This window comes from Grampus griseus (assembly GCF_964374135.1).
Source record: "Grampus griseus genome assembly, chromosome: 8".
NCBI lineage: Eukaryota > Metazoa > Chordata > Mammalia > Artiodactyla > Delphinidae > Grampus > Grampus griseus.
The window spans coordinates 30,363,728-30,390,457 of record NC_139002.1 but is presented as its reverse complement, the minus strand read 5'-3'; the positions used below and the strand labels follow the sequence as shown (position 1 = coordinate 30,390,457).

Here is a 26,730-nt window from a genome sequence, read left to right as displayed (position 1 = left end):
TAGTGTCTTCATTTTCAATGTAGTTGATATTATCACACTAAATAAAAACCAGATATACCTGTTTCTCACACTTTTATGGGGGATATTTTCTTCTTTGAATTGTTTCAAAGGTCCAAGAACAACTTGAAACCACTTTCGTCTTAGGAAATATATATTAAAAACAGTTTGTTTTGGAAAGACTTGTGTACACAACTTGTTCACTGCTTCTCCCCTCTGAAGTCACCTTTTTATATATCAAAGAAATTTGGTGGTGGTGTATTTTTTAGTTCTCATGTAGGACACTAAGGAGTAGGTTTCTCATATTTTCTAAAAGTGCTATTACACAGCAAGCATTCATACATTCTAATGACATGGTAGAAGACAAAAGTCTAAGGAATATCTCACAAGCTTGTAGAAATAGAAATACCTAGGTCTTGCAAACCATGTTTTCTTTTACTGAGAATCCAGTTCTGTATGTTCATAGATCAATAGAGCCTTATTACAGGGTATATAACTGGATCTCTGACCAGCTGAGCCAGGATTGCCCATGGGTTCTCCACACATTTGTATTGTGTTAATTCACATGAAAAATTTCAACTTGTTCAACTTTTTGTTCTTTATATTTGGCTTCAGAAGTATAAAATAATATGGAAATTACTTCTAAAGAATAAGTGATAATTATTTTATTCTTTATTTTTAATTATTATCATTGCATTTATTTTTATCTCTACTTTTTTTGTTTGAAAATAGATGTCAGCTCATGGATAATCTGTGATGGTGATATTGACCCTGAATGGATAGAATCTCTGAATTCTGTTCTGGATGATAATCGATTACTCACTATGCCCAGTGGAGAAAGGATTCAGTTTGGCCCAAATGTTAACTTTGTATTTGAAACTCATGATTTAAGTTGTGCCTCACCAGCCACAATATCTAGAATGGGAATGATCTTTCTTAGGTGAGAGCATTTGCATACACTGTATTAGAATATTCTTCAATTATTATTTTGGTTTTACAGCTAAGTGAAATAAGTAATGTATGGGTAATGTGTGAATATTTGTTTTCCTCATTCTTATTAACTTCTTTTTGTTTGTTAGGTTTTAATTCATTCAGAGAGTTCCTGTTTATTGCAGTTGAATTATTTCAGCAGTGTAGTTGTATCACAATTACTAAATAATTATTTTTTGTTTACTTAAATGAAACAGCAAGTATTTGTTTTCTTCTTTTTTCTATAACTTTTATTTAAATATTATGATTGAGTTCAGAGAAGTTTTACAAATTGGAAACTTCTTTACTTAATATTTTCTTTCTTCAGTGTATTTGGAAGAAGCTTGAAGAGCAAAAATAAATAACAAACTGATTTTAGATTTCATATACAGTAGTCACATACTAAAACATGGATATTTGAGCCAGTTTCTTCCCAAAATGAGTAATTAGAAAGTTTTCTTTTACCTTTTGAATTTATGTTTTAGAATTTCATATTTATCTGTCTATATAAAGTTCTCTACTCTTTTAGAATCATTTGAAACCATTTTCGATGTTATATGACACATGGTAGGGTTATCAAGTTCATTCAGATTGTTTCCAAAATTATTTAATTGCTTACTTCTTTGATAGTATTATAGGAAACATTTATATTAAACTAGCCATAAACTCCCAATTAATATTTTGAGGTATTATTTAAAAAATAATACAGCATTGGGTTTATAGCTTTTATAGCAGTATCTCACACAATTTATCTTATTTATTCAATGTATTCTTATAATCTTGTGAGAAAAATAGGATAAAAGGGATGTTTATCACTAAATTTTAAAATATTTATTGAATGCCCATTACCTATATGATGTTAAGTTAGGCATTTTAGGAGAGACAGCAAGAAAGGAGTAAAGCTAACAGTTATGAAGGGCTTATATTTATGAAGAGCTTGTCTTTATGGAGCATACGTTCACAAAGGAGATAATATAAATATAACAGCAATTATAAGCTAGAATATAAATGAAATAAGGGGTAAGTAGAATGCCATATTGTAGAGCAATATGCCTGTATAGCTGCATGTTGCTGTAGAGGATTTGAACATTGTTGGTGAACCAGATATTGTTTGTGAGAGGCATAATGAATATATATGATTTCATGTAAAATACAAAAACATATTAATTATTTTTAGTTGCCTTTTGATTAGATTGTACCTTAGTTTTAGGTTTTATTCATTTCTTCAGCAGATATTTGCACTTGCTATGCAATAGGCCAAATGAAGACCTTTTAATAATGAAAGCGAATGCTATTAATTATGCTGGGATAACTGATATAAATCAAGATTGTCTTAGACAAACCAAGACATGTAGTTGCCATGGGCACTGAGGAGATACTGTGACAACAAAGTCTTTATTCTGAAGGAGTTTAGCATCTTTGCTTTGTCTGTTTTGAGCTTATCAAATGTAATTTAAATATTTACCTTTGATCTTTTCATTTTTTCTTTTGCTTATTAAACTGGATAGAAATATGGGAGGAGAAATTCAGGGACTCAGTATTTACTCGTGTTGCTATGAAACACTGGTAGAAGATGGGAAAAATGATAAAATTGTGAGCCCTTGTAACTTCTAAAATTATTAATTATGAGTTGTTTTTACTATAATTTTTATAAATATGCAACATATAATTTTGAATAAGATGTCTATATTATGTTTAATTTCAATCATTGGTTGTTACTCATATAATTAAATGATTTGCTAAAAAAATTATATTTTACTTTAGGATGATCTTCTAGTTTCAGTAGTGGCATGGGAATTTAGGTGTTTGGCTTTTTTGGGGACAGAAAAAGAAAAAGTACTTTTAAAGATCTGCATTAAGATGCAGTGCAGCTTGAAGTTTAATGTGCATTTGAATCACCCAGGGATATTGTTAAAGTGAAGATTTTGCTTCATTAAGTCTGGGGTGGGACTTGGGATTCTGTAGACCACACTTTGGATAGGAAGGGTTTAGACCACTTTTTGGCTAACTTGTAGTTGTGTAATTCTGCTTTAATCTATACTTATAATGATATAGATGAAATTTATTTGCTTTATTTTATAGAAAATGACATATATATAATATATATATATACCTGTATATGTGTATATATGTAGAAGTAATGTATACACACAATATGTATATATATGTAGAAGTAATATATACACATATACATATACGGAAGTAAATAAAGTGAATTCTCACAACTATCAGACAGAGTACATGTGTAGAATGTTTACTGGAGCAGAAATTTATTTTGAAAGTAAATTCACAATTTCTTTCTAACTAGTTTCTTACATGTTTGTTAATGTGTTTCAGTGATGAAGAGACAGATCTTAATTCTCTGATAAAATCTTGGTTGAGGAACCAGCCTCCTAAATATAGAAATAATCTTGAAAACTGGATTGGGGATTATTTTGAAAAGGCTTTACAATGGGTTCTAAAGCAGGTAAGATAATTATAATATTTCATAATTATTTAGGCAAGAAGTATAATGATTGAGTGTTGCTTACATTTAACTGCTTTTTAGTATAAGAGCTCTGACAGAATATGAGGGTGGAGTGAGGGGTAGATGTCTTCATTGCTGTCCCACTGTATTTCATGGTATAACTTTTTATTGTGTTAGTCTTAAAACACTTTAATTCTTCCATCCACGATAGCTTGCACTGCTTGCCTAAAAATCTTGAACATTGGAATGCCTTTCTAAGTTTTACTAGCAAACCCATCTTGCTGTCACATTTTACTGTGTCAATAAATATCTGCATATATGTCATGCTAAAAATAATGACAAGTTAATACTAAAGTAGAGAAAGAATGGTGAGTTATTTATAACATTATTAAAACATTTGTTTATTCAACAAAAATTTATTGAATATCTAATAGACGCCCCAGACAAGACTTTGTGAGGTGAACATTAACAGGACAATCACTATCCCTGCGAAGGGTTTGTCTCATGGAGGAAAATGACATGTAAAAAGATAATCACAATATAACAGGATGAAGAGAGTATTGCTGCCTTCTAGGAGAATTTTAAAAAAGGAGATCACATTTAATTTTGAATTTGAAGCATGAATAGAAGTTTAGCGTGCAAAGAAGACAATTTTCATGTATCTACATGATTTTTTCAAATTTTCTTGGTTTTTCTTTTATGTCATTGCTTTTATAAAAAACATGAACATATAAAAATAGAGGAAATAAATAGCAATGAGGATTTTTTTTAAGTATCCGATTATTAATCTGAACTTGATTTAGAGGTCAGTACTTGGGGTTGAACAAATCATGTAGAGAAATGGCAATCTCACGTTAGTTTTCTAAACTTTTTTTGTAAGGATGAATGATGGAGGAGTAGGGATTTGGGAGGAAATGATGCAAATGAGATAGGTTTTCCTGGAGACTTCAGGGAAGAACCACTCCCACCAGCCCTCAGTATGACTGAGCTGTCTACCTCTTTGTGCTTCTGCAGCAATGTACTGTGTCCTTCAACTATATTATAATTGCTTTCATTCAGCTATAAGCACCTTGAGGGCAAGGACTAAGCCTATTATAGTCCTTGTTGTATCCCCAGAACCAAAGTTTGTTAATAACAGAGTAGTGAATCAGAGTATATGAGCTTAATTAAACACCTGATGCCTATGTTTGTAGCACCTGTTCAATAGGTATGTTGTTATTTCATTAATATAAAACATACAGAGCCTAACAGGACTCTCCAATGCAAATACCTTGAGGTCATTTACTTGCATGCTGTTAGTGTTAGAATGAGAAATATAATACTAGATAGAATGTATTTTAAAAAAGGGGTTTGTGACTATAGAAATGATAACAGGATAAGACTATTAAACCATAGAGTGGATACCAAAGATTCAGTTAGAAAATAAACTAATTCTGTTCTGAGGTCAGTTCCCTGTTATTTTTTGAATTTTTTTTTATGTGTTGAGTGTTCCTTCTTTCTTTATTCTGTGCTTTGTTCACCATGTTCAGATTCTGAGAGATATACTATAATGAATGCTCTAGTCAAGTGCTGATTTTATTTATAACTAGAGCTTTACTTTCTTGTACTTAGCAAATCAGGCAATCTAGAAGAAAATATGTACGTTTCCTTTATCTTGCCTTTAAAGCCTAGAACTCTTAGTATGGCCTAAGCCATTGGATTTCTACTCATCTCCTCCCTTTTTCCCATTTTTCCACCTATTTCTCCATTCTTTGAAAAATATTTATTATGCAGGCAGAGTGCTTTTTTAAAAAAATTTAAATTGGGTCGTTTTATTCTCTTAACGTTTAAAGGCACTGAAAATAAAATTTGCACTCCTTACCACGGCCTGTACAATTGCACATACCCTGGCCCTTGCCTACCTTTCTGACTTGAACCGCTCTTCCTTTGCTTACTCAGGCATAAGCGTCTTTTAAGTCCTTAACTACGCCAGTGACTTACCATTGCATATGCTGTGTTCTCTGCATGTCAGATAGATCTCATTCTTTTAATGTTAGCTTAAATGTCACCTTTTTCAAAGAGACCTTGAGCCCGCAATCTGAGTTATCCTTTCTCAGAATACACTCTTCCTCTGCTCTATAGCTTCTGCCACAATGTATTAACCATCTCCTCTACTAGACTTGACTTCCATTAAGACAATTGCTCTGTTTAATTCACCTTTTAAAAAAAATACCTAGCACCACATACAGATCCTAATGCATAATTGGTTCTCAGCAAATACTTAGAGAAAGAATGAGAACGCTTTCCTCTTCTAACTCCCTGGCAGTTACACAGGGCCCCAAAGGCCCACAGATCAAAATCATGTACACCATCAGAGTCCAAAAGTTTCATTTTAAAATTCTGTGTAGAGAAAAAGTTCCAAATTGTTTTTAAGCCTGCTTTTACTTTTCTTTCTTGTCCAGAGCCATTAATCTAGCCCTTGCCTCTAGCTTCTTTTCTATCAGCAAGAGGAAATGAGGGACTATTACTTTTAGACCAATGCTCATTGATTTACCTTATTTTTTAAAATATTCTTCAGGTTTAGGAAGTAAACAAACAGTGTATCTATTTGAGGAATCCAGCACTTTCAGCTAGAAATACACAATTGTGTTTTTATGATTACTTTTTATTTTCAAAGTTTATGTATATAAATTGAAATCTAAACATTCTATAACTTGAGTAGGGGGATTAATTTAAAGATGATCCTTGAAAAGATAAGTAAACATCAATCTGTGTATGGTTCTAATTTACTGGTTAATATTTACCTTTTGTCTGTAACATGGATTTCAATCAACAGAATGACTATGTGGTAGAAACAAGTTTGGTTGGGACTGTGATGAATGGTTTATCACATCTCCATGGATGCAGAGATCATGATCAATTTATTATTAATCTCATAAGGGGGCTGGGTGGAAATCTGAACATGAAGTCACGTCTGGAATTCACCAAAGAGGTAATACACATTTAAAGCCTATGTTAAGTCAACATTTTTTGTCAATTTTCATTGATCCTTGGTATAGAACTTTAAAATTTTGAAATTATGCATTTAATACAATAATAATGCATTTATATACAGATCTTCCTCGAATTATGATGGAGTTACATCCAGATAAACCCATCATAAGTTGAAAATATCCTAAATCGAAAATGCATTTACTACACCTAACCTATCAAATATCATAACTTAGTCTAGCCTGTCTTAAAGTGCTCAGAACACATACATGAGACTACACTTGGGCAAAATCCTCTAACACAAAGCCTATTTTATAATAAAGTGTCAAATAGAATGTAATTTCTTGACTGTTATACAGAAAGTGAAAAATAGTATGGTTGTAAGCATATCAGTTGTTTACCCTGGTGATTTTGTGGCTGACTGCCCGAGCTGCAGTTTGCTGCCACTCACTGCCACTGCCCACCATCACAGGAAGGTATCTCACCACATTATCGCTAGCCTGGGAAAAGATCAAAATTCAAAGTACGGTGTTTACTGAATTCATATCACTTTCGCCCTATTGTAAACTTGAAAAATCTTTAAGTCGAGCCATTGTAAGTTGAGGACCGTCTGTATAAGTACATAGGTACATGTATACTTATTTTCTCCTTTGATTGAACTAGTTTGTGATATTTTATGATATTAAAATTTTATAAAATATTTAGTAGGCTAAAGTTCTAACTATACCTTTTTTGTTAGATATTTTTGATACTTAGCTATGTAAATAAATATAATTATTTTATTCATTTTTAATCTTAAAATAACGTATTTTTAATCATTTTTTTTAACCAGAAGAGTTTTAGCAGTTAGGAATGCTTGGATGGAGTAATCATTATAAATCTTTTCTTTATTAAATGCAAAGGTATATTTCAGCCACGTTTATAAAACTAAATTTTACATATTAAGGAATTTCTTCCTATTGGCCTCTGTTGAAATACTTGAACACATATTCCTTTGGGTTGGCTCCAACATTATGTTCTGCATTTTTATCACTTTGTTTCATTGATATCACCATTTATTGCTTTCTCTGTTCTGTTTTTCTTTCCATGGCTGTTCTGTTGCCTCTGTTACCAGATGCTTCTCATTGCTACCACTCAATGTCATATTATATGCTGCTTTTAAGCAGACATTTTATTGCCAAAGTTTAGAATAAAGCTGTTGAAGAGTGGCATTAGGGGCTAACTCTCTGCTGTGTATCTGTGCAGATAACAGTTTTTTGTGTAAGAAAGAAGAACAAGTTGAGAGCAGTGGTGGTGACAGTGGAATGTTCAGTACCAAAATGTACTGGAAATTAAAGGTCTAGGAGTCCTACATTGTACAATTTGTAATTTAGTGTTCATAAGAATTCAATTAAAAGTTGAATATATTTATACAACATATGTGTGAACCAGATGAATTTTATTTGCTTAAATGATCATTCAGAGAGTAATATTTCAGATAAAATGTTACTATAATTATTAAGGATATTAGGTGAGTTTAGTGCATGTGAACTTTTTTATTTTTAAAGTAAGATGATTCTCTTTGGAGGATTTACTTTAAAGAATTAAAATTTCACATACTCTGTTTGGAGCACTGTATATGAAAACCTATCACAACTTTTTCCTCTTAAGGTTTTTAATTGGGCACGAGTATCTCCTCCGGACCCTCACAAACCAATGGACACCTACTATGACTTCAGTAGAGGACGATTAGCATCTTATGTGCTGAAGAAGCCAGAAAACTTGTCTGCTGATGATTTCAGTAATAGCCAAACTCTTCCAGTCATTCAGACTCCTGACATGCAACGAGGTCTAGATTATTTCAAACCTTGGTTAAGTTCTGATACTAAACAGCCATTTATTCTTGTCGGACCAGAAGGATGTGGCAAAGGGTAAGAGGAGAAAAATGTTAATCGAGGTGCATATTGTGGATTTATGCTTCTCTCCTGTTTTAAAATGATTTAACAGCTTTTGTTACCTTTTTTTTGGTTAAAGTAGCATTTACATTTTCATGAAGGACTCTTTATTGTCACTACTTGTAAAGATAATATGACTATAGAGAAAAATATGTCCTTTTTTTCTGCCGAGTTATGTGTTTTCCAATGGAATTAGAAGAAGATACTCTTAAAAAGAATCTGTGCGTACAATCATATAAAATGAATACCTGATGTACTCGCAAACTACTATATGCTGTAGTTATAAAAAATGAATCTTGAAGTTAGCTATTTAAAAATAGCTTTTAATTCAGTGGAATTCAACCTATTTTTAGTGCCTCCTGAGTGTAGTTTTTTGGAAATAAAGGAAATATGGATTATTATTTTCACATTTCTAGTAATAATTAAACAATTCTGTAAAGTCATAGTAATTTTTTTTTAACTTGGAGGACTTAATATTTTAAAATCTTTCCTTCAACTGTGGGGAAACAATACTTTTTATGTGTACTTTTTCAAACTGAATTATTTCTGTGAACTGTGATTTTTTTTTTTTTTTTTGCTGAAAGAGTCCCAAGAATGCCTTAAAATATGAATTAATTCTTTTTCCACTCTAAAAATTAGAAAGCTTACCTTCATAGTTATGGATAGTTATGGAAACCATATCTGTTTTTACCACTTTTCCCTTAAACATCATATGTAATTTAGAAACTAAAATATTTAAAAATAGAAATTTTGTATTGAATATAGAAAGTATTTTATTGGTTGCATTTGTGAAGTCAAATGTTTTATATCTTTCTCAGGATGCTGCTCAGGTATGCCTTTTCCCAACTCCGGTCCACTCAAATTGCTACAGTTCACTGTAGTGCGCAAACTACTTCTCGGCATCTCCTGCAGAAACTGAGCCAGACTTGCATGGTAATCAGTACTAACACTGGTCGAGTGTATAGACCAAAAGACTGTGAGAGACTTGTTCTGTACTTAAAAGATATCAACCTACCCAAGCTTGATAAATGGGGGACCAGTACTTTGGTAGCTTTCCTGCAGCAGGTGGGTCTTATCACTTGAAGTGTTTTGATATAATTGGAAACAATTTAATTTCATTAACTTTTCTTGTAGATAGAAAATCTGCTTTCCATTTTAGGGCTAGTTTTATCTAGCACGTGTCATGGAAATTAAACTCTTGAAGCATCTCACACTTGTTCCAGGGCTACTTTCTTTGATCTTCCTCCATCTAAAGATTAGTATTACATCAAGATGATATATGACAGAAAGAGTAAAAACAACCTTTACCCTACACCATTTACCTACCCTTTATTCCTAAAAAATGGAGAAAAGCAGAAGCTGGGGATGGTGCTGGAGCTGGGGAAGTTTTTGCTTCATTCTTTTAGGTATGCATTCTTCTGAGAGCAGTTAGACTTCCTCAGTCATGCTTCAGTCACTGTGGAAGATTTTTTTTCTTTATGTGATTTACATCACATTAGAAACTCTAAATTCTAAATTAGAGCTTAATATACTCATTTTGGTTCACATTTTGCTTTTCTATATAACTGAAGAATATAATAAAATATTTATAGAAAAAATATTATCCTTATATTTCTCCTGATTTCTTTCACTTTTTTTTTTTTTTTTTTGCCATACGTGGGCCTCTCACCGCTGTGGCCTCTCCCGTTGCGGAGCACAGGCTTCGGACAGGGGGCGCAGGCCCAGCGGCCATGGCTCACGGGCCCAGCTGCTCCGCGGCATGTGGGATCTTCCCGGAACAGGGCACGAACCCGTGTCCCCTGCATCGGCAGGTGGACTCTCAACCGCTGCGCCACCAGGGAAGCCCTCTTTCACTTTTTTTTTTTTTTGATAATTGCTGGTGGATTTATACTATCACCTGGATTTTAACATTTATTTGAAAAGCATTTTAAAAATGAGGATAATTCAGCTAACATTAATTGAACACAGAGTCTTTAAAAACAAAATTTTTATTGGAGTATAGTTGATTTACAACGTTGTGTTAGTTTCTGCTGTACAGCAAAGTGAATCAGATATACCTATACATATATCTACTCTTTTTTAGATTCTTTTCCCATATAGGTCATTATAGAGTATTGAGTAGAGTTCCCTGTGCTATACAGTAGGTCCTTATTAGTTATCTATTTTATACATAATAGTGTGTATATGTTGATCCCAATCTCCCAGTTTGTCTTCCCCCCATTTCCCAGTAACCATAATCCTCTGATGATGATTGCATTTGGAAACAATTGAATTTTATGCAAAATATATCATGATTAGAAAATCTTAAGCATAAAACACTTAAATATATTTATTTTCAAATAGGTATTGACATATCAAGGATTTTATGATGAAAATTTGGAATGGGTTGGTTTAGAAAATATTCAAATTGTGGCTTCTGTGTCAGCTGGAGGAAGACTGGGAAGACATAAGCTTACTACCAGATTTACTTCTATTGTTCGTCTTTGTGCTGTAGAGTACGTATCATTGTATTAAAAGATTTTTTTGACTTAGGGAGACATACATTGCATTTTATGAAAGGTATATATTAATGGTATTACTTCAAAATGTAGAATATAAAAATAGTCAAACTTAAGCTCTGATGTTAGTTTTTTCCTATCCTTCCTAAACTGTAGGCAGTAATTTAGGGTGATGAAGGCTTTAATCAATGCTTGTTATATATTAGAAACAAAACAACTGCTTTGTATTGTCTCTAAATGTCAATCTCAGGAATCTGAACGGTGGGTTTTAGTTTTAAATGTTTTATGGGTTATTTAAAGCAAAAATACAATCAAATTTTATGTAGATAACTAAAAAGAGAATTTAAATTTTAACAAAGTAGAGTTAGGTCATTTAGTGGCTTATAATATTAATCATAACATACCCATCCATCTCCATGGTCCATAATTGTTACATGGACTCGAATTTTATGACGCTAGGTCCTCTATTTTGCCTTACAAAATCTTGTTTTTGTGTTTTCATGCTAAACTGCCCCCGTCTATTAACATTCTTCTTTTAGAAATGTTACAGCAACCAATTAAGCTGTACTGAAATAGATTTTGCTTAGGGAGAAACAGGTTGATTTTATTTGTTGTTTTCTACTTCTGTAGTTCTAAGGTGGATTACTGTTCTTTGTACAGACTATACTTAATTCAAAATACTTTTTCTTAAGCAGAATTTTCCTTTGGCCCTTTCTAAAGATCAGTGGTCTTTTAAACAATTATGTTTTTAAGTAATTTCATTGGAATCCTCTATTAGAATCCTTAGTATTTGAAAACAGATAATTAGGGATCTGATTTAGTTGAAGTAACAATAGGGTCTGTGAGCCTGGCCTTAGCCGTTGAGTAAACCTTGGAGGTATTTAGGCCTTACAATTTGAAAACCACACAGTTTGAAAACCATTGCTATAACTTAACATTAAAATAATAATTTAGGGGACTTCCCTGGTGGTCCAGTGGTTAAGACTTCGCCTTCCAATGCAGGGGGTGCAGGTTCGATCCCTGGTCAGGGAGCTAAGATCCCACATGCCTCGTGGCCAAAAAACCAAAACATAAAACAGAAGCAATATTGTAACAAGTTCAATAAAGACTTCAAATATGGTCCACATCTAAAAAAGTCTTAAAAGAAATAGTAGTTTAGAATGTTGATTTATTTCAACTTCTTATATGCTTTTTTTTAGTTACCCAGAAAGAGAGCAATTACAGACAATTTATGGAGCATATCTGAAACCAGTTCTACATAAAAATCTGAAGAATCATACTATTTGGGGTTCTTCATCAAAAATTTATCTCTTAGCAGGATCTATGGTACAAGTGTATGAACAGGTATATATTCACTTACATTGTAGTTTTCATGTCTATTGGTATTACTCCCAAATGGCTACCTTTAATCCTGATTTGTGTTGATGCTCAGGCTTTCTTTTCCTGTCGTTTATTGTACTTTTCTACTGGAGAGTGACTCTGTGAGGATAGATGTTTGTGTGTGTGTTATTCATTATTGTATCTTCTGGCATAGTTTCTAATAGACACCCAAAAAGTATTGAATGAATAAATCAGTGGGTAGATGGTCATTCTGCTTTGATTTCAAATTTAGTTTATTTACAGTGGGGTTCATCTTCTTTCCAAAACTAGATCTTTCTCCTGACTTCTATCAGTTTCTGTCTTTCAGGCTTCAAACCCGAGAGTAGTTCTTGATGTTTATTTCTTTCCTTTTATCTGTGAGGAAATGTCTAAAATATTCTGATAAAGTGGGGTGATACTTGAAAATAGGCATTAAGGATGCAGAAGATATTTATTGAGTACCTTCTCTTTCCAGTGCTAGTCCTAGGGATACAAAGATGACTGAGTCACTATTCCCTAGAAATGCACAGTCTAATGAGGAACCTGATCATATAAATAAACTATTAACACAGGGTAGTAAGTCTATCAATAACAATATGCACCAGTTGTAGAGATAGCATGGAAGAGGGAGTGAATAGCTTTGTTGTGTGTAGTAGATTTTTTTTAAAACATCTTTATTGGAGTATATAATTGCTTTACAATGGTGTGTTAGTTTCTGCTTTATAACAAAGTGAATCAGCTATACATATACATATATCCCCATATCTCCTCTCTCTTGCATCTCCCTCCCACCCTCCGTATCCCACCCTTTTAGGTGGTCACAGAGCACTGAGCTGATCTCCCTGTGCTATGCGGCTGCTTCCCACTAGCTATTTTACATTTGGCAGTGTATATATGTCCATGCCACTCTCTCACTTCGTCCCAGCTTACCCTTCCCCCTCCCCATGTTCTCAAGTCCATTCTCTACGTCTGCATCTTTATTCCTGTCCTGCCCCTAGGTTCTTAAGAACCTTTTTTTTTTTTTAGATTCCATATATATGTGTTTGCATATGGTATTTGTTTTTCTCTTTCTGACTTGCTTCACTCTGTATGACAGACTCTAGGTCCATCCACCTCACTACAAATAACTCAATTTCGTTTCTTTTTATGGCTGAGTAATATTCCATTGTATATTTGTGCCACATTTTCTTTATCCATTCATCTGTCGATGGACACTTAGGTTGCTTCCATGTCCTGGCTATTGTAAATTTTAAGAGGAGATGAAATGTGGTCTAAGGTTTGAAAAATAAAGAGAAATTCACAAAGTGGCTGGAGGTGAAAGAGGGTCTTCTTGGGTAAAGGGAATAGCATGTGAAAGTTATGGAAGTGTTTGGAGGATGCTTTTTATAGTATTGGAGTAGAAGTGGGGAAAAATAAAGCTATGTTTTTCTAAATTAATTCAAATGTTAGGCAGTCAAGGCCAGAATAAGAGCAGTAGCTCCATCCGTAGAGAGGAAGGGAGAGGCTCTTCTCTCGTTGGTTATATTGTGGCACTTTGATTTGTTAAAAGTTTAATGATTTCTTGAACACAAGATAGCTCTGTGGGTCCCACCATTATAAAATGGGTCTGTCTTACACCCATGAGCACCTTGGAATTATAACTACCATTTTATAAAATTTAGGTTAGCTTTCCTTGAATTCCTTTCTTTAGCAGGGCTTTTTAACCTTTCATTTTATTTTTTTCCATGGACAACCTTTGACAGTTTGTTGAAGTTTATGAACAACCTCTCTTAGATACTGTTTTTAAATGCATAAAATATAGAATACAAGATAACTGAGGAAATAAGTAATATTGAAATACAGTTCCAGCCACTGGTAGGAATTGACATTCCTATGAATTTAAGGTGACTGAAAAATTTATAGCATGATTATATATTTAAGAGAGAAGACAGATCTTTTACTATATTTTTTTCAGGTGCGGGCCAAATTTACAGTTGATGATTATAGCCACTATTTCTTTACTCCTTGCATCCTTACCCAGTGGGTTCTTGGCTTATTCAGATATGATTTAGAAGGAGGTAAGTTTTGCTTTTATGATTTCAAATCACTTATCTCTCTTTAGAATATCATACTGTGTGTGTGTGTGTGTGTGTGTTTATGCTGTATATGTATATTATATTTGTAATAGATAAATGAGTATTGTAATTATAGTATTTTAAAAATTAAAATGTTAATATTAAATTTAAACATGATATTAGAATTATGATATTTTATTATGCTTCCTCTCCTAAAGTATGATTGTCACTATTAAAACTTGATCTGGAAAAAAATGTAATTGTTATCCTTTGTAGCCAAAGCATGTTTAATATGCTCTTGGGGATTGATATTTTTATTGAACAACTAGAAATAATAGAGTTTAATCCTTTAAAGAATCAAAAAAGTTTACCAACTCATTAACAAAATGAATTTTAACTCTTTTTCCCTTTATTCTATTTATCTGACGCCAAAATAATGGTATGTAGATTCTCATTCTCTATTTCTTTCTAATATTATGTTGAAACAGACCATTTTTAAATCATTTGAATTTTATTATAATTAAAGAAAATTTTGCCTTTTTTAGGATCCTCAAACCATCCTCTAGCTTACGTATTAGAAATTGTGGCATATGAAGCGCGGCGCTTATTTCGTGACAAAATTGTTGGTGCAAAGGAACTTCATTTATTTGACAGTATTTTAACATCAGTGTTTCAAGGAGACTGGGGCTCAGATGTACTAGACAATATGGCAGGTAATATAGTTACAGAGTTTATGTAAATATATAAAAGTTATGAGCACTTTCAGTTTTTTTCTTACTGATAGCATGATTTCATATATCTAAACAAATGAAAACTTTGGATAATTTATATATGTATTACTGAATCACTTTGCTGTAGAGTAGAAATTAACACAGCATTTTAAATCAACTATACTTCAGTAAAATTAATTAAAACAAAAACGCTAAGACTTTGGAAATTTTAATGTTTTTACCGTAAGAGGCTGCTCTGTCTTCTTTGCTAGATTTCAATAATTATGTTCCAAACAAAATATGATGACGATAATTGTTTTCTTGGAAACGGTTGTTCAGACCGTAATGTTTAACATTTGCAATTCAAAACTGTATTTCCTGAAGGACTTTTACTAATAAAAATAGCCATATATGTGTGATATTTAAAGATCATAGTGAAAATCCATATTTGATTATAATGAACTTTCGCTTGAGAAAGTGACTCATTCCTGTCACTACTCATAATGTCATTAGCACAGAACTTCTTATGTACCCTCTTATCAGCTTCACCCATTATTATGATAAACAAAGCATAGCACCAGTCAAAGGAGCTATGTTGCATTTGCAACTATTGCTGCTTAATGACCAATTTGCATTATGAAATGCTGTGGGAGTGATGCATATAAAATGAAAATCAACATGTTGAAAAGGCCTTTGACAGAGGATGACTGTAATATGGAACTCTTTCCTAATAAAACTGCTTTCAAGCTACAAAATGAATTTCTATTCTATTAGAGTGTAAGGCAAGCCTTCAAAAATATTTCATATAATACATTATGTTGTATCTTTCTAGATTTGATATTGGTTCCAGGGTCATAATGACGTAAGCCAAGGGGAGTCTTGAAGGTGAAAAGGATACTAAGATTGATAGAAGGAATTTTCTAGGTGCTGCTTGAGTTTTAGAATCAGGAAATAAGTTCAAAAGAACCTAAGACAGGATGAAATGCTGAGAGAAGCCTGTTAATAGTTCAAAGTTGGCTTGATTTTGAGTGAGGTTTTATGTCATTGTGGCGTGTAGTTTTCATGGCTTAGCATGGAGAGGCTCTTGTTCTAAAATGCTGCCATGTTTCTCAGTCTAAAAATTGAGTTAATAGTGTCTCGTCTTGCAAAGAAAGTGACATATCCTTTGGGCATTAGATAGTATCAGTGTCTTATCTGAATTCTCTAGAATTTGGTATCTTTTAGAGTCTCCTGTGTAGGACTCAATAATGTTTTTTTCTCAGTATTTTACTTTTTAATGAAGGGTTGCATTTAAAAAAAAATACAGGCTTGATATATGTTAGATCCAGGCAAATATGATTTTCACATAGTAGAATATTAAGAAAAATTATTAAGAAAAATTTTGGATGCTTAAAAATTTTAAGTATCCAAAATTAAAAATTTAATTTTGGATACTGAAAAATAAACTAGATACATTCTTGTGCTCAAGAAATTTGTAATCTAATGGCAGATACAGATGTGAAAGTCCTTGCTTACAATGATAACTATTGCTAATATGTTTAGGTGCCACAAAGATTTATGCAAATAGATGGTTAAACTGGTAAATACAATAGAGCATGAAGTGTTTTACAATTAATGTAACTTTTCTGAATATATTTGGGATAAATGTTGGATATTAGGGGTGTAGAAGAGTAGAGACTAATTCCTTTTTGAGGAAGTTACTTTGAAATTTTTTATTTTAAGATAATTGTAGATTCACATACAGTTGTAAGAACTAACAGAGAGAGAACACATGTACTTTTTACTTGTTTTCCTTCAACTCTGGCAAAAATAATATAATATCACAACCAGGATATTGACATTGATACAGTTAAAATGGATCAACTCCTCTTCCATCCCCTGGAAACCACCCATCTTTTCTGTGTTCAATTTTGTCATTTCAACAATCTTATTTTCAATCAGAATAATTCTCTGGAGATATATGCAGGTTCTTGAGTGTTTCAGTAGCTTGTTCCTTTTTATTGCTGAGTAGGTATTATATTTAGACATGCTACCATTTCTTTCACCATTTACTTGTGGAAGGGCATCTGAGTTGTTTTCAGTTTTTGACTATTAAGAGGAAAGCTGCTGTAGGCATTTATGTGCAGGTTTTTGTGTGGAGATTTTTGTTTCTCTGAGATAAATGCTCAGGAATGAAGTTGCAGGGTTGAATGATACTTGTATGCTTAGTTCAAAAAAAAAAAAACCTGCCACACTGTTGTCTAGAGTAGCTGTATTTCAGTTTACATTTCCATCAGCAATTTACGAGTGATCCAGGTGCTCCACATCCGTGCCAGCATTGGGTGTTGTCAGTATTTTCTTATTTTAGCCATTCTGATAAGTGTGTACTGATAGGTCATATTGGTTTTATTTTGCATCTTGCTGACAGCTAATGAAGTTGAACATCTTCATATGATTAATTGTCTTCTGTCTGTCCTCTTCAGTGAAATGTCTCTTTATGTCTTTTGCCCATTTTCTAATTGGATTTTTTTTAATATTGAGTTTTTAGGGTTCTTTCTGTATTTTAGATACTATTCTTTTGTCACATATGTGGTTAGCAAATATATTCTCGCACTGTGTAGCTTGTCTTTTCATCTTCTTAATAGAGTCTTTCACAGATTAAAAAAGGTTTTAATTTTATGAAGCTCAATTTATTAATTTTTCTTTTTAAGGATTTTTTGGTGTCAAGTTTAAGAATTCTGTCTAGTCCTAGATTTTGAAGATTTTCTCCACCTTTTTTTCCTAAATACTTTATAGTTTTATGTTTTAAGTCAGTGGTCCATTTTGAGTGAATTTCTGTGTAAAGAGTGAGACTTAGGTCATGGTTCATTTCTTTGCCTATGGTTGTCCACTTGTTCCAGCACCACTTGTTGAATAGGCTACCCTTCTGCCTTGAATTGCTTTTGCACGTTAGTCAAAAATTAATTGTGTAACTCTGTTTCTGGGTTCCTGATTCTGTTCCATTGATGTATATGTCCTTCTGCCAGTACCACACTGAGTTGATTGCTGTAGCTGTATAATAAGTCTTAAAATTCGATTGACTGATTCCTTCTTCTTTAAAATTGTTTTAGCTATTTGCCTTTCCATATAAATTTTAGAATAATCTTGTATATATAAACAATGTTGCTGAGATTGTGGTAGGAATTGTATTAGTTCTGTGTATTGGTTTGGGAAGAATTGACCTCTTTATTATGTTGATTTTTCCAATCCATGAACATAATATATTTGTCCATTTATTTAGATACTCTTTGCTTTTTTTCATCAGTGTTGTATAGTTTTCAGCATAAGTCCTATAAGGTATTTTGTTAGATTAACACCTAAGACTTTAATTTTTTGGAACAATTACAGGAAATCAAACTGTATCTTAAAGGATACAATTAAGTGAAGAAGAGGGGAAGGGCATTCCAGACAAAGGAAAAAGCATATGCAAAGAATCAAAGGTTTGAGAAAACTGGGGTATATATTGGAGTACAGAGGGAGATAAGAGATTCAAGCAGTCAGTGGAGCCAAATTGAAGCCAAACTGCAAAGGGCCTTGATTAGGAAAAGTTTTGCTTTTAAGGCAGTGGGAAGCTATATGTGATATTGGAGTGCAGTGGTACTATCAGATTTTGTTTTTGTGTTTGTTACTCTAGTAGCAGTGAGGATATATTTGATGGGGTAAAGGCTTGTAGCAGGGATATGAGGTAAGAGGATGCTGCAATAGTCCAGCTGAGAAATGATGAGACATGAAGATAATGAGTTCAGTTTTATGCATGTGTTTGAATGTTTACAAGCTTTTTGAGTGTTTTTTGGGAACCTACATAAAGTTTATCAGTTCTGTGAGGGCAGAAATTATGTTTGTCTTATTCATTACTTATCTCTAACAGGAAGTACAATGTTTAAATACAGGTCTGTGATAGATAAGTGTTTAATGAATGAATGCATGAGTTACATGTCATTAAGCAATTCGAAATATGGGACTAGACTAGAGCTGGGAGACTTGCCTAGAGATACGTAGTGAATCGGTTTTTGGTGTATATTTAGATAGTTGATAATCTAATCCACAGAATAAGATTAAATAATTCCAGGGGAGTATTTAGAATTAAAGCATAATAGGCTGAATTTGGATCCCAGTGAAAATAAAAATATAAGGGATAACACATGCCACAGAGCGGCTGGGCCCGTGAGCCATGACTGCTGAGCCTGCACGTCCGGAGCCTATGCTCCACAACGGGAGAGTCCACAGCAGTGAGAGGCTCGTGTACTGCAAAAAAAAAAAAAAAAAAATATATATATATATATGGGATAAATAGAAAACTGAAAAGGAGTAGTGGTTGTGGCTTGATGAGCACGGTAATATAGATTCAAGGAAAAAAGTTCCATTAAGGAGATGCACACAAGTCATGTTGGGATAATGACTACAACGAAGGTTTGGATTTCGCAATTAGGGTAGCATTGTTGTTCCCAAATAAGAGTTTAGTATAGTGGTTTTGGCAAGTAGAAGATAATGTGAGAAATATGATGGAGAAGGAAAGAAGAACATGAGGTAGCTTGGGGTCTAGGGAAGGTTTGCTGAGCGCAGCATATGACAAGGTGGATACTGATGGAACAGTCTCCCAGAGGAATTGGGAGGCGAAACTTCAATAGAATGGTGAACAGATTTTCCTTGTGTGGTAACAGGAACACTGCTGTAGATAAATTTAAGGGAAGTTTGTGGGATTTTTATTTTCTAATTAAAATTTGGTTAATTTTTCTTTCATTTTAGAAGTCAGGGCTCTTGATGATATTAGTAAATCTGTGTTCTTTTTCAAGAATAATTTTGAGATTGTTTTATTTATTTGCCAATTCAAAGTAATTAATCTTTGCCTTTCTGGGGATGTTCTAATTTGGACTAATTAAGTTAAAAACAGTTTAGTGTGAAATATATCTACTGATGCTCCCATTATGATTAACACACATAAAACAAAAATATCTTTCATTTCTACAGATAATTTCTATGTTACATGGGGAGCTCAACATAATTCAGGAATAAGGTCAGCCCCAGGACAACCTTTGCCTCCACATGGAAAACCACTTGGAAAACTAAATTCTGCAGATCTTAAGGATGTTATTAAAAAGGTATAATATGAATAATGAATTTGAATTGGGATTTGGTTATGATTAAAGCCATTTTCAAAATATTTATTGTAAGTTTTTTGAGGGCATGAAGTGAAAGATCTTAGAATAGGCAAAAGCGGTTCGTATCTTTTGGAATTTAGCCCAATGTGGCAGATCTAAGTAGGTGCACATGCACTTACACAGATTAGTGTAAAATTGCTAGGATACATGCTGGAAAAAGGTATCTGAGGTTGGAACTATTAAAAAGGCTTAATATTAATTGGGAAATATAACTGCTAATATTATATTAACAGTTAATATGATATTAACTTCTCATTCTAGAGCAGTGGTCTCAAACTTTAGTGAGCATTAGAAACACTTTGAGAACCAGAAAATATTGATGGCTGGGTCCCATCCAGAGAAATCTGAATTCAATAGGTATTAATCTGAATCTGAAAACAATCAGAAGAGAATCCAAATTTCTGAGACACTTCCAAATGATGTTGATGCTGCTGGTTCACTGAAACTTTTAGTAGCACTGTCCTATGGAGTTTTGTTTGTTTGTTTCGTTTTTGAGATTAATTATAATAAAAAGAAACAGTATTATATATGATTACTTTAAAAATTAATATTTATAGTGGAAGTTAGTATGGATTTTATATCAAGTCTTTCATGGTCTAGTAAATTTATTTGTTTGCCTGGAATGGATATTGAAAAGTTTGGGAATGTGCAAAAGTTGTTAAGTATGTGAAAGCTGTCCTTTCTCTCTTTCTTCACTCTATCACATAGCTCCTGGCAGGGCATGCTACCTCTTTGTGGGCTTTTGGTTCATTGCTGAGCTGTGTGTAAGAACAAGAGTTCACAAAATATCTTTAGGCAGTACGTTTTGAGAGTTTGGGGATTGTTTTATAGTCTGTGCACACTGATTTGATGTGTAACAAGTGGTAAAAATTTGAGAGCTTTTGAAGTCTTTATAATTAACCTGCTATCTTACACTGCTTTTTACTAGTTATATTAATGGTGTTCAAAAGTAACTGACTGTTGTGGACGCGTGAACTTGTTTGACATCATGTAAATTTTTCCTTACAAAGTGCCATAAAGCTGGATTACTGGATAGATAAAAGAGTGTGAAACAACATGAATACACTTAACCCCTTTTCTTGAGTGCACCAAAAATATAATCTCTTAATCTAGATAACTAACATTTTATTATGTAATTTGGACTTATATTAATTATATAATACGCTTTGTGATCTTTGAAGGGTCTTATTCATTATGGACGAGATAACCAGAATTTAGATATTTTACTTTTCCAAGAAGTCCTGGAATATGTGTCTAGGATAGACAGAGTGCTGAGTTTTCCTGGAGGTTCACTTCTGTTAGCCGGATGCAGTGGTGTAGGTCGTCGGACCATCACTTCTTTAGTCAGTCATATGCATGGAGCAGTGCTGTTTTCACCAAAGATTTCCAGGGGATATGAACTGAAGCAGTTCAAAAATGATCTCAAACATGTGAGTGACTCACAGTCTTTTGTTTTATTTGGTTTTAAATCACAGTTAGTTATTCAAAAAGGCTTTAAATCTCTGATATGCAACATAGTCTTTATTTTAATTTTGATGATTGTTTTCTCCATAATTGTTACAAAATTATGTTTTTAGCTCTCAGCACCCCAGATTATGGGATGTTATATGGATAGGTAAGATAAACAAAAAGATGGCATTTAGGACATATGTAGGTGTATTTAAAAATTATCCTCTAGATTTTAATGTCCTAGATGTAAAATAATTAAATTTCCTCCCAGTAGTATTTGTTTATGAACTGGATTTACTTTCCAAACTATATGGCTAAATTTTGATTATTCAGTGGATTTACTTTCTAGACTATATGGCTAGATTTTGATTACTCAAATATCAATCAATAAAAACAACTTAGTTTACATACAGAATGAAAGTTTTTACCTGTGCCAAAAATATTTAATGTGTACCAAAATGTGTTTTCTTATTGTGCAGGTGCTACATCTTGCAGGTATTGAAGCACAACAAGTAGTTTTACTTCTTGAGGATTATCAGTTTGTACATCCTACATTTTTGGAGATGATCAATAGCCTTTTGTCTTCAGGCAAGTAAATGGGTTCTATTTAAAGAAAATAAAAGTAATGTAAAAATTATTCAAGGAAAGTGATCTTATATAAAATTAAGTTTCAGAGAACACTTGGCATAGCTTTTATTAAGGTGACATGGGATTAAACATTAAACATGCTCAGAGCAGGAGAACTGAGAAACCCTGTTTTTATAAAACCAAGATTGTGGAATTATATAAAAATGATGATTAAATATTGAATATTGATGAATATACTGAAAAATTGGCCCTCTTAACACACTTTTGGTGGGACTATTATAAGTTATAACCTTTTAGGAAAGTTATCAACCAGTACTTATTTAAAAAATGTGTTATACTGGGCTTCCCTGGTGGCGCAGTGGTTAAGAATCCGCCTGCTCGGGCGTCCCTGGTGGCGCAGTGGTTGAGAGACCGCCTGCAGGGGACGCGGGTTTGTGCCCCGGTCCGGGAGGATCCCACATGCCGTGGAGCGGCTGGGTCCGTGAACCATGGCCACTGAGCCTGCACGTCCGGGGCCTGTGTTCCGCAACGGGAGAGGCCACAACAGTGAGAGGCCCGTGTACCGCAAGAAAAAAAAAAAAGAATCCGCCTGCTAATTCAGGGGACACGGGTTCAAGCCCTGGTCTGGGAAGATCCCACATGCCGTGGATCACCTAAGCCCGTGCGTCCCAACTACTGAGCCTGCTCTCTAGAGCCCTTGAGCCACAACTACTGAAGCCTGTGCGCCTAGAACCTGTGCTTCACAACAAGAAAAGCCACCGCAGAATAGCCCCTGCTCCCCACAACTAAAGGAAGCCTGCCGCGCAGCAACAAAGACCCAATACAGCTAAAAATAAAGAAATAAATAAATTTTAAAAGAACTAGTATGTAAGGAAATATGTAGTATAATTTGTAATAAAAATTTGATAGAACCTCACTGTCCATCATTAATGGAAAAATTGAATAATTATAATATGGCCTTAAATGTGGTTATATAATAGCAGATATATTTCAGATATATGAGGTCTCATATTTCTCGAATTGTGTTGTACTCTTTTTGTCTCTGGAGCCACCTGACCTTTTTGGTGATTTCCTGAGGAGAATACCTGCAATTTCCTGCAGTTCTTCCTTTTCTGAAGACTTTATGAACTTTATTATAATCTCCTTATAATGCATAACCACTGTTAGTAGAGTTGGTATGAGGTAGCTTCGTTTTAAACTTGGACTAAGTATTTTGGTACTTAAGTACAAAGTAAACCGTGTTAAAAACTAGTTTCAACTATATGAATTGTTCCATTCTAGGGACCCGAGGACAAAATTTGCATGATGCTCATGTTCCACTCAGGTTTTAATAAATACTTGTTTTGTATCCTGCTAGGTAGACTCTGGGATAAAATAGTTTTTTTGTTTTTTCAGAATTTAACAGCTTTGGTTGAAGGAAACATTTATAAAGTGAGGTATCTACACTTTAGTGCCCAAATGAGAAAGACTCTAGTTACACAAGTGGTAGGTCAATTTCTGTCAAAGTGAAGGGAAATGGTATAGTGAAAGTGGTATGTCTTGAGCAAGCTTGAAGTGTTTGGGGCCCTTTTTATAAATAATCTCTTCTGATTTTTAAGGTGCACATTCCTGCATATTGCTTAAATTGTCACTAGATGGAGACCTTGTTCATTTTGGCTGAGATAAACTTGTAGGCCAGATATATACAGGGTTTTTGTATTTTTGTTTTGGTTTTAATTTCTGAAAGCAAACATCCAGATAAGCATTAACCCAGTAATTATTTTTATTGTAAGATAAATTGGTCTTTTTATCAAGATATAATAGCAAAAATCATAAATAAAGCTAAATTTTGGTAAGGTTAAATTTTGACAACGTTTTTGGCAAAAAAAGTATTTGAAAAATACTTTCAGAGAAAGTACTCAATAGGCCTTTTTGTCTCTTTTTTGTATTTCAAATTCTTATTCCCTATAGAATATGTAAATAGAGCTAGCTTCCTTTACCAAATTTAAGAAATCAAGGGTATCTTGATATGGCTGAAGTTTAGAGGAAGACATAGAGCACATTTATGTGTGTATGCATTTGAATATGTACATCCTTGGTGGTTGGGGAGCAGTCTGGTACCTCTGAGATTAACCTAAAGAAAAGTAGGGATTCAAACTATGTTGGGCTCTACATGAATGCAGCAAAAGAATTTTCATTTAATCTTACAGTTTCTTGTGAATTACAAATATGTTGGTTTAACAAATATTTATTAAATAACTGGATTTATGGTGGTGAACAAGACAAGCTTCAAGCCCTCTATCAAATTCTTATAGTCTTAATCACCTTTGATTTGACTTTCATCATTCTGTTGTATAGTAGCAGGCCATGACTAGTTCTCCTGATTTCTAGTACAAGTTCATTCATTCATTTGATAATTCGTTTGTTCATTTATTTAACAAATATTTATGTTTTAGATACTTGCTAAGAATGCCCTAAGGTTAATATTGATCATGATCAAATATTCACCCTCCGGGAATTCAGAATCTAATTGGGCAGGAAAGGGAAGTAATTCATTCATTATTAAATGATGTGGTAAATGCTAAACAGTGATGTTTGGATACTATACACAAGAGAAAAGAATGCTTTACCTAGCATGTGGGTATTCAGGAAAGTCTCATGGATATAGCAGTTGACAAAGTAGTGTCTTGAGGGATAAACAATAATATTAGGGGAAGATAAGGGGCAGAGGAAGACTGTGGGTATAATATTCCAGGAAGAGGGAGTATTTCATTAAATTTTTGGAACACAAAGAAGTTCATTGAGGCTAGAATACAAGGTCTTGTGGGGTTGGGGTAGAGAAGGACTTGGAAAAGCAGATAGATGGCTAGATTATGAACTGTCTTTAATGGTTTGCTTAATCAACTGAAGGCTATAGATGTAGATTTGTGAATAATATAGAGGGTGATAGGGTTTGTTTATTTTTGAAAACAAAGCTTGAATAACATCAGATTATTTGATTACAAAAATAGAAGAAGCATTGTGTGTGTAAAATGTGTTTTGAATTAGTGTAATGCAGGTAAAACTCAAAAGAAATGTAATGTTCTGTAGGTGAAGTTCCTGGACTCTACACTCTTGAAGAATTAGAGCCCTTGCTGTTGCCTCTTAAAGATCAGGCTTCACAGGATGGTTTTTTTGGACCAGTCTTCAATTACTTCACATATAGTAAGTGCCATAGAATTCGTTAATCAATTTAAACTATGTTTCATATGAAATAAATACCATTTAATTTGCATTATTTTCTCATTAGCAAATAAGTAGCATAAAGGCTAACCTATAATAAAAACAAGTTAGCAAAATTTTAGTGAAAGGGAAGGGTGAAAGTATGGTAATGTTCTTTGGAATATTTACTTTGTTGCCTTTGTTTCCCTGTGGTGAAATTTGTGCTTTAGTACCTCCTATGTTAGAGAATTATTGAACTATTTAGATTGTGCCAGACTCTGTAGTGTTATTTTTTTGGAACTAAAGAAAGTTTGATTACTGCAGAAGTAGTTTCATGTGCACTGTAGATATCTAAAATTGATAAACAAAAAATAAGGCAATGATGGCAGCACCCAGACGTGACTATTACATTGATCTTTATTTTTCTAAAAAAACATTTATTATTGATGAAATAGAGACAGTTGTTAAAGAGCTACCCTCCCTTCTGTCCACTTCAAGTTTACAGGGAAATTCTACTACACCTTTAAGAAACCGATCATCTCAATGCTATTTTAAACTGTTTCAGAACATAGAAAATAAAGGAAAGTGTCCAACATAGAAAATAAAGGAAAGTGTCCAAAATCCTTTTTACAAAGGGAAAATGATATTGTCATTGAAAGAAGGAAAAGGTATTTCTCCTAAAAGAAAACCAGAGATCAGTTTTGCTTGTGAATAATGAAACAAAAATCCTTGAAAGAAAAATTACAAAATAGAATCCAGTGTCATGTTTGAAAAGTAACAGCAGTATCATACCTTTCTAGATCTTTTATCCTAGCATACACATACACACACACACACACACACACACACACATATTTTTTAACCAAAATAAAAATTATACTGTAATACTGTTTCATAGCTTGTTCTTTTTATAAACAGCTCCTACCATCCCATTTCAAAACATTTTAATTTCATAAAACCAGACCATATATAGGTTTCTTCAATTATTATTATTGTAATATTCCAAGAGTATAATTTTCTTATTTTTTAGGAATTCAACAAAACTTGCATATTGTCTTGATAATGGATTCTGCAAATTTAAACTTCATAATAAACTGTGAGAGTAATCCTGCTTTGCATAAGAAATGCCAGGTGTTGTGGATGGAGGGTTGGTCACATAGCAGTATGAAGAAAGTAAGTTTATGTTTAAATATGGAAGTAAAAAGTAAGCACATTTTTTTTAAAGTTATTGATTGTCACAACTTCCCTTTGGTGTTTATTATAATATTACCTTAATTGTGGCACTGAAAATCTCTCATAAGTTTGAAAATAACTCTTTTCTTCATACTCTTGTATTTGATAGTTTAGTTGAGTATAGAATTTTAGGTGGAAGATTATG

General features: G+C 33.2%; 1 protein-coding gene across 2 annotated transcripts in view; it reads left to right on the top strand.

Moving 5' to 3' along the window:
- DYNC2H1 (dynein cytoplasmic 2 heavy chain 1) overlaps positions 1 to 26,730 on the top strand; it is a gene marked incomplete at its 5' end in the record, with an annotated part of 370,982 nt that overhangs the window by 83,708 nt on the left and 260,544 nt on the right. For both annotated transcript variants that reach the window (XM_082660860.1, XM_082660861.1), the window contains 14 exons: positions 730 to 937; positions 3,304 to 3,433; positions 6,249 to 6,404; positions 8,054 to 8,313; positions 9,156 to 9,402; positions 10,681 to 10,832; positions 12,035 to 12,179; positions 14,149 to 14,251; positions 14,794 to 14,961; positions 19,945 to 20,075; positions 21,317 to 21,565; positions 22,064 to 22,172; positions 25,242 to 25,355; positions 26,383 to 26,525. In XM_082660860.1, coding sequence (XP_082516986.1) covers positions 730 to 937; positions 3,304 to 3,433; positions 6,249 to 6,404; positions 8,054 to 8,313; positions 9,156 to 9,402; positions 10,681 to 10,832; positions 12,035 to 12,179; positions 14,149 to 14,251; positions 14,794 to 14,961; positions 19,945 to 20,075; positions 21,317 to 21,565; positions 22,064 to 22,172; positions 25,242 to 25,355; positions 26,383 to 26,525 — 2,315 coding nt within the window. The remainder of the gene's footprint in view (positions 1 to 729; positions 938 to 3,303; positions 3,434 to 6,248; positions 6,405 to 8,053; positions 8,314 to 9,155; positions 9,403 to 10,680; positions 10,833 to 12,034; positions 12,180 to 14,148; positions 14,252 to 14,793; positions 14,962 to 19,944; positions 20,076 to 21,316; positions 21,566 to 22,063; positions 22,173 to 25,241; positions 25,356 to 26,382; positions 26,526 to 26,730) is intronic.